Source organism: Gracilinanus agilis, chromosome 1, assembly GCF_016433145.1.
Source record: "Gracilinanus agilis isolate LMUSP501 chromosome 1, AgileGrace, whole genome shotgun sequence".
Taxonomy (NCBI): Eukaryota; Metazoa; Chordata; class Mammalia; order Didelphimorphia; family Didelphidae; genus Gracilinanus; species Gracilinanus agilis.
This window is the reverse complement of record NC_058130.1, coordinates 645,977,688-645,986,081: the sequence shown is the minus strand read 5'-3', so window position 1 is coordinate 645,986,081 and position 8,394 is coordinate 645,977,688. Positions and strand designations below refer to the sequence as shown.

General features: G+C 38.0%; 1 protein-coding gene and 1 pseudogene across 1 annotated transcript; one reads left to right on the top strand and one right to left on the bottom strand.

Moving 5' to 3' along the window:
- Positions 1-2,321: 2,321 nt before the first annotated feature.
- On the bottom strand, positions 2,322-3,199 carry LOC123231925 (NEDD4 family-interacting protein 1). The gene has a single exon (XM_044658253.1). The coding sequence runs from the start codon at positions 3,124-3,126 to the stop codon at positions 2,479-2,481; it is 648 nt and encodes a 215-aa protein (XP_044514188.1). The 5' UTR covers positions 3,127-3,199; the 3' UTR covers positions 2,322-2,478.
- LOC123255196 overlaps positions 3,125-8,394 on the top strand; it is a 189,371-nt pseudogene continuing 184,101 nt past the window's right edge.

Genomic DNA, 8,394 nt, shown 5'->3' with positions numbered 1-8,394 from the left:
ACCCTCAAAGGGGAAAAATGAATAAATAAGTATTTATTAAGGTCCTACTACGTGTCAGAAACTGTGTTTTTTGTCTGTGTCTATCCTTGCAACCCACCCATTGGTAGCTGATGAGTTACATTAAACTGAACTAGGAGCTGGTAAACAAAAATTCATTTTAAGGAAAAATTTCCCAGTTACTGTCTTTCAAAAATGGAAATAGTGACCTTGTGACATATCATGTTCCCTCCTCCTTGAAGACAGTTAAGCATTGGCTAGTGTTAAGAGAGTTTTTATTAATTTCTCCATTTTATATTTAAGAGGAAAAGTAGCAATAATATTTTTCAGTAAGAGACCCCCTGTTTTGCTGCTTGGCAGTTGGTGACAGAAGGGTGTGGCTGAGTGTGGCTTGTAAGTTGGAGACCATTGAAAGGGGCTTTTTTGTCTGGGTCTCCTGGGGAGAAAAGTGTGGGATTTGCTCTCTCTAGTTGGAGACAGAGAAATGGAATTTAAGGCCTTATACACCTTATTGATCATTGATAACTTGGGTAGATATTGTAAGGGTTAAATTAATGTTGAATGCTTTAAGTATTATTTTTATAAAGTTTATTATCTGACAAAATAGAACCATGTGACTAAGTTTTCTACTTGCTCAAAATACCTGCTCTTCCAAACCTGTGACAGGAAGGAAAAAGAGAACTAGACATGGAACTCCACCCAATTTATGTCCTGTCTATGTCAGCACTTAACAACAGGAAGTCAGTGTGGTTCTGAGAATTTTAGTTTTGCTGGGGATTGCAGCCTTACTGTGGATTGTAGTTTTTAGGGTAACAGACTCCAATTTCACAATCCCCCCTGAGATCCTATGGCAGACTAGTCTCCTCAATGGATCTTATAAACATAACTAACTTATAAGTTACAATAATTTGTGGATAAAAGGGAAAGAGAACAAAAGAGCCATTATAACAGTGCAAAGAAGCACAAGGTAAAAAAAGATCAAACCAATCTTGGTGGGATTGATGAGAATCTGTGCCAAGACAGAAGACTTGTTTGAGGTTCAAGGTTGTGATTGTTTGACACATTTCAGACACAGGTCTTCCTCATGCCACATTCAGAAAAGTACTGAAGTTTGGCTACCATCCTGGCTCCCCCTGAGAGTGAAGGTAAAATCAGATGAGAGAATGACACTTCCCTTTCACATGAAAATCTAGTCCTTTTTTTCTCTCTTATACTATGGCAACTTCCTATAATCCTGGCTGCCAGTGAGTAATTGCAATATTACTACATTTTGTCCTACAGACTTGTGGGACAAAAATTACTTTAATTGGACCCTAATACAAGGGCCTGTTATGAATTTATTATTGTTTACTCAGAAACTTTTATATACATAGATTTTTTATATCTTGATTCTGATTTTTGATTTTTTCTTTCTCCAAAATGTTTAATATTTTTTCTTTTACTTGTTTTTCTTTTTATGTTTTTGGTTTTTCTTTTGATAATTGACTCATACACCCCATGTATCCTGAACTTCCCTGGGTGTTGGTCAGCACCCTCTTCAGGGGGGATTGTATTTTCATAAAAATCCAAGGGGGCAGCTGGGTAGCTCAGTGGATTGAGAGCCAGGCCTAGAGACGGGAGGTCCTAGGTTCAAATATGACCTCAGACACTTCCCAGCTAGGTGACCCTGGGCAAGTCAATTGACCCCCATTGCCTATCCTTACCACTCTTCTGCCTTGGGGCCAATACACAGTATTGACACCAAGATGGAAGGTAAGGGTTTTAAAAAATAAAATAAATAAAAAATAAAAATACAAGATTTAAAACTTTGGTTTGAAAAAATTTCAATAAAAGTAGCTTGCTAATTCCTTGAATCCAGAAAATGAACCACTTGGAGAAAGATGCAAACAGAACCTACACTGCATCAAGAAGATCTAGAATGAATTTTGGGTGTAATTGATTGAATTGAACGGGAATTGAACACATTTATTTTTTTTTAAGATTTATAGATTTATTTTAACAGTGTATACATATCATGTGCAGAAATGTAGTCTTAACAGTTTTCTAAACTTTTGAGAATATCCCTTCAAAATGGCCAGCATTATACATATCTTACACTGAAATATTTAATTCCAAATTCATTTTAAGATGGAGAATTAAATAAAGCAAGACTGCCCCCTACTGACTATAGGGACATAGCTCATGCTATTTTAAATGACTACAAACAATATATAAGGCATTATTAGTACATCACAGACTTGATTGCAATAGCTTTTTCAAACATTAACCACTAATGATTCAATGATTACAGAATTCTGCATTAACTATTAAAATTTTATACCTAGAAACAAATAATGAGAAATTATCTTCAACAGTACTTTATTTTTTAAAGCAGGTGATTATTTCTTCTGTCTTTTGAGTCTTGATTCACTTCCTGCAGGTGTCCTGTTGCTTCTTGAGAGAGAATTCATAAATACAGGAAGGCCTTGCCAGAAAACATCTTTAGTAAATAAAGAGAACTCTGGTCCTGGGGAGGGTTGAAAAAGTATCTGGCATCTTCTGAACCTTTGCATAATTGATAAATCCTCTGATAAACAGAAGAAAGCCTAATATAAGGAAAACCCACCAGAGCCAATACTGACCATCAAAGTAGCCAGGGAAATAAGTGGAAAACCTGACAATCAGGATCCACTTAATTAAAGACAGGCCAAACCCTGAAATGGCCCCATATCTTCCTGCGGCTGAGGTGGTCAGACAGAAAGATAGGAAAAACCCAATCCAGTTAAAGAGGAATGCCATGAAAAAAATTAGCATGAATATCCCATCATTTCCTATCCTCAGCTGGTCAGCATCATCAAAATCATCCCTTGCTACAAAATCATCATCTCTCCCAGGAACCAAGGGGATGGTAGCTTCAGCCTTGGTCCTTTCTGCTTCATCATAAGTAGGCAATGTGGTAGCCACATTGTAAGAAGGGGGCTTAGGAAACCCAGATTCATCTTTGTAGTCAAAATATGCTGCACTCTCTGCAGAGATGCTGCTGTACGGGGGAGGAGCATCGTTAATGACTCGCTCAGGCTCTCCAGGCTCTTCCTCATTCTGCAGCTGCTGGTATCTGCTGCTGCTGCTGGGCTCGGCAGCCCCCGCCATGGCGCAGCCGGGAGGGCGGAGGGGCCGCGGCGGACATGGAGCCGGGGAAAGCGGCGCCTGGGCTGCTCTCGGAGAGGCCTTGAACACATTTATTTTTAATGTAAACTTTATGCCAAAAGAGACTGCCCCCAACTGGCTTTTTGTCATTGCAGCTAGCAAACATTGGTTTTGTTTTCTTTAACTATTGTAGTTTCCCCTTAGAAGGTGCACCTGTATTTTGTATGCACTTGTAGCTAGAAGATTTTTTTGAGGTACAAGATGATTATGTTAAATAGTCAGTTGAGGAGCCTAGTCTCCCAAATGATCACAGGGGGGATTGTGAAGATGCGATTAACTCTCCCCTGCCTGTTTTTTTAGATTTTAGCCACCAGGAATGTATACACCCCCACTTAATCTTTAAGTGGGGGAGGTATATGTCTCACGTGTTCTAGTGAGTGACAAATCAAAAACAACTGACTGCCCCAGTCCAAAAAAAGCTGCAATTGGTCCATGTAAAAATAGAAGGAAGGCACAGGAAGTGATGCAAAGAACTGTCTTTAAAATAGTGGTAACTTCCTGTGAATGATTTTTTCTACTTTGAATTTGGCCTTGGAGGAGCTCCAGCTTGGGACCTCAGACTGCTCTTGGATTTTCCTTTAGGACTACCACATGGGTGAGTGAAAAAGGCTGACTTCCTTTCCTGTTTTTTTCTGGAGGTACTAGCCTCTGGAGAGACCCCTGTCTTAGAGGAGGCCTCGTGGCTAGAACCCTTGTTTAACTTACCTCTGGGCCCTCTTTCCAGGGGCCTCTGAGGCCCTGCCTGGTTTGTACCATGCTGGAGTAATTCTCTCTCTCTCTCTCTCTCTCTCTCTCTCTCTCTCTCTCTCTCTCTNTCTCTCTCTCTCTCTCTCTCTCTCTCTCTCTCTCTCTCTCTCTCTCTCTCTCTCTCTCTCTCTGATTTCCTCACTTTCACTCTTTATCCTTTTGTAAATAAAATACCATAAAAATTCATTTATGAATTGGGTAATAATTTTGGTGACCATGTTTTTCATAAATTCAGACCAATCTTTAATTTTTAACCCTTACAATAGGTAGTTAGATAGTGGATATATTATTAGATAGTCAGAGTAGAGAAGAATAGGTGAGGGCTTCAGCTTAGCAGATACTGCCCTCTAAGGCAGATAGATTTAGAGTTTTTTAGAGAAATTTAGTTAGGATTGGGATCTTGGGTATAGTTATAAGCTATTATAAGATTACTCTCACTTTCCTCCTTCCTATTTCCTATCTGTATTTCCTAATAATAAGCTGTTTTGTGTTTAATAAACTGTGTGCTGGCTTTTGATCAAACTCTAACCCCCCCCCCCCCAAGTTTAATCCTTCACACTGGATAATCACTAGCAAGAATGTTGTAGTGAGTATTTCTGTACTCCAAAAGGGATTGTATCAGAATTTAGATGATCTATTTTGATAATGGTATTAAAAGGCAACGAGGTAGAACCATGGATAGAGCAACAGGATAGGAGTCAAGATGACCCTGGTTCAAATCTGGTCTCAGTCATTTTTTAGGTGTTTAACCTTGGGCAAGTGACAACTTCAATTCCTTAGTCCTTACTTCTCCTCTACCTTAGAATTGATTCTGACAGAACGTAAAGTTTTTTTTCAAAGATGATATTAGAATTCATACATTCAAATGAGTATTATTCCTTCAAAGCAGAAAAGGAAGTGACAATTACTAAGAGGTTTTCATGGCTTCTGCAAAGCTATGTGTGGGATCTCACATCAAATTACCACACTTAATAACTTTTGGAGTCTGTGGTACATTCTTTGAGTATCTGCAATGGCAGCAAAGGTTCAACTTCTGGAAATACTAAATTTTATTATGGGAAATTATCAAAATCCTTTAAAGCTAATTCACAAATAAAGCAAATAAACAATCGAGGCAATATTTGATAGGAAAATAAGTGTATGAATTTGAGATAACAAGGTTTATTTATTTTGAAGGAGCATTAAGAATGGGACAATTGAAAGGATAGTGGACTTGGGACCTGGAATAATAATAACTAACATTTATTTAACACTAGGTGCCAAGCACTATGCTAAGCTATTTGCATCCATTATTACCTTTGATTGTCACAATAATTGTGGGAGGTAAGTGCTATTTTTACAGATGAAGCAAACAGGATAGCTTACCCACTAGTAAGTTTCAGAGATCAAATCTGAACTCAAGCCTTCTAGGGTGGTTGAGAAGATCATAGAATTAGAGCTTAAAATGATTTTAGAAGTCATTCAATCCAACCCTCAACTGAGGAAACTGAGGCTCAGAAAGGTTAAGTGACTTGATCAAAGTCCCCAAAACAGTAAGCATTATAGAAAGGATTTGAACCCAGATTTTCTGACTCCAGATCCAATGAGCTTTCCACATAGGTATGATAGTGTCTATATCAAATTCAGTAGGGCCCTTGACATGCTTTGGTACTCTTAAACCACTGTTATCATTTAAATCAGAGTACAGTCTCTGAAGGGCAACACTCATTTGCTTGGTTCAAAAAACTAGTCAACAGTTTTTGTGTGTGTGTGTGTTTTGTTTTTTGTTTTTGGTAGCACTCTGTGTCCATAGTTTCTCAACTGAAAAATTCTAAAGGTTTTCAAGGGCCAAGGGGCCTAACTCCTCCATGCTCTGTCAGACATTGTCAGCCCTCAGTGAATCTTCAGGAATTGTTCATAGACATAGAAGAAAAATATTAGCCAGCTGCTAAGCACATAGCACATTGCCCTTTAGGACTGGAATGGAAGAACAGAATGTAACAGCATACTAGGGGCCCTGTTCTCTCAAAATCTATTCAACAAATATGTATTAAGCACCTTTTAAACAGCCCTTTATTTGTGTTCTGCTGACTCATCTTTTCAAGCGACTATATTTAGGGAACTCAGGTCACAAATGGAAAGGAACTGGGGGGAAGGAACCTATTTCCCCGCATCCCCTCCCACAAGCATCATTCTCTGGGATAGGAATTAGGAGAGGCATGAGGTGGCGTAAATACACACTCTTTTAGAAGTTGCCTTATTTTAGCACAGACAGATGATAAAATGACTCTTTCTCTCTGTCATTTTAAGTCCATTTGTTCATCCTTAGTGGTTTGTATCAGGCAAACTCACCAGTAGTTGTATATTCTTTTCACACATTGCCCCGGGCATGCTGTACAGGCTGGAGGCTATATCAGATCACTTGGTTGACATGAGGGAGTCCCCACTCTTGGCTAGGGGGATGCTCTGCAGCTCTTTTGGGAATTTTGCCAGTCTCAATCCTGATTTAGCTCTATGACCAACTTTCCCGGCTTCATACTAGGAAGCTGACTTCACAAGATCAAAATTATTCGTGACAGGATCAGGGAAGCCAGTGACTCAAGGGGACACAATGACATTCCATCTTCTCTGTTAGAAGCTTGACTAAAGGAAAGTCAAATAACTTTTCAGAGGATGTTTCAGGTTATACAAACACTAACTTCCCAAAGTAAAATAGAGATTACCTTGTTTAAGAAGGTACCAAAAAGAAACCACCATTTTTTAAACATTTTATTTTATTTTATTTTTTAATTAATTTTTATTATTTTAGAATATTTTTCCATGGTTACATTTTTCATGTTCTCTCCCTTCGCTCTTCCTCTCACCCTCCCAGAGCCAATAAGCAATTCCACTGGTTTATACATGTCTTATTAAGCAAAACCTATTTTCATATTATTCATATTTGTAATAGAGTAATCTTTTAAAAACCACAACCTCAAATTATATACCTGAGTGATAAATAATGTTTTTCTTATACATTTCTACTCCCATAGTTCTTTCTGCAGATGTGGATAGCATTCTTTTTCATAAATTCCACCAGATTATTCTTGATCATTGCATTGCTATTAGTAGAAGAGTCTAGTACATTTGATCATTCCACAATGCTTCACTTTCTGTGTACAATGTTCTGGTTCTGCTCATTTCTCTCCGCATCAGTTCATGGAGGTCTTTCCAGTTCATATAGAAAGCAGTTTATCATTCTTTATTACTCAATATTCCATCATTATCATGTATTACAATTTGTTCAGCCATTCCCCAATTGAGAGAAACCAGCATTTTGGACTCTGCTTTGTAGACTTGACTATTGCCTCCAGCCACTACACTGAGCAATCCTCTATAAAACAATGCAAAAGAGGCTGCAAAAATAGAAAATTGAGTGTTAATAAAACTCTGTGAAGAATTTTATAAGATGACATAGTGATTTGATTAAAAAAACATTTATTAAGCTCTTACAATGTACCGTGCACTATTTCAAGTGCCAGGAATACATAAAGAGGCAATAAAGAGGCAAAAGATAGTTTTTAATACAAAAAGAGGCAAAAGATAGTCCTTGCCCCTAAGGAGCTTATAATCTTATGATTCCTGTCCCATCCTTCTCTTTCTCCATGGATTTGAGACTGGTATGAGAGGGAAGAATAAGAATATGGGCTAGAGATTAAGGTCTTCCTGGAGAAAAATAGATTGCAAATTTAGGGAAAGAAAGAATAATAGAATTTATCTTCATACAATCTTTTTATTTTATAGATGAGGAAACTGAAGGACAAAGATATTAAATTACTTTTGAGAGATCACAAATGTAGAAAATTGTAGACCCTGGATTTGAACTCTAGACCTCCTGACTTAAAAGGCATCACCCTCCCCACTGTACCATTCTGGCTTCCTCTAGGCCAGAGAAAATAAACCGCAGATATTCCTGGTCAAACTAGAATTTCCATACTCAACCCAAAGGGTAAGGTTGAAGAGCAGGAATGGATTCCACTAAAGAGTCTAAAGTTGCAGAGGTCAACAAGAGAGCCAAGAAAGTATATGACCAAAGACAAAAGTAAACATCTGGGAAATAAGTGTGTTTTTTCTCATGACTTCCTTGCCCAAGGAAGCAGGCATTTTTCTGTTGCTGCAAAATAATGATCAGAAGTATACAATAATCTGTACTCCACTAACTCTGTTACCACGGATGTAAGGAATTTCAATGAGGCCCAAAGGGAAAAAATGACAAAGATGATGGCAGGAGCATAAGAATTCAAAATAGTATGACTGTCATTTAATAATAATTATAGCATTAATTATTGTGCCTTTAGATGCAAAGTATCTGACATGTTATCTCATTTATCTCATTTGATTCACAAAACCTTCTAAAAAAAGGAAGGAAGGAAGGAAGGAAGGAAGGAAGGAAGGAAGGAAGGAAGGAAGGAAGGAAGGAAAGAAGAAAGGAAGAAAGGAAAGAAG

Excerpts from the sequence above, each read along its gene's own strand:
- LOC123231925 (XM_044658253.1), bottom strand. The coding sequence starts at position 3,126 with ATGGCGGGGGCTGCCGAGCCCAGCAGCAGCAGCAGATACCAGCAGCTG.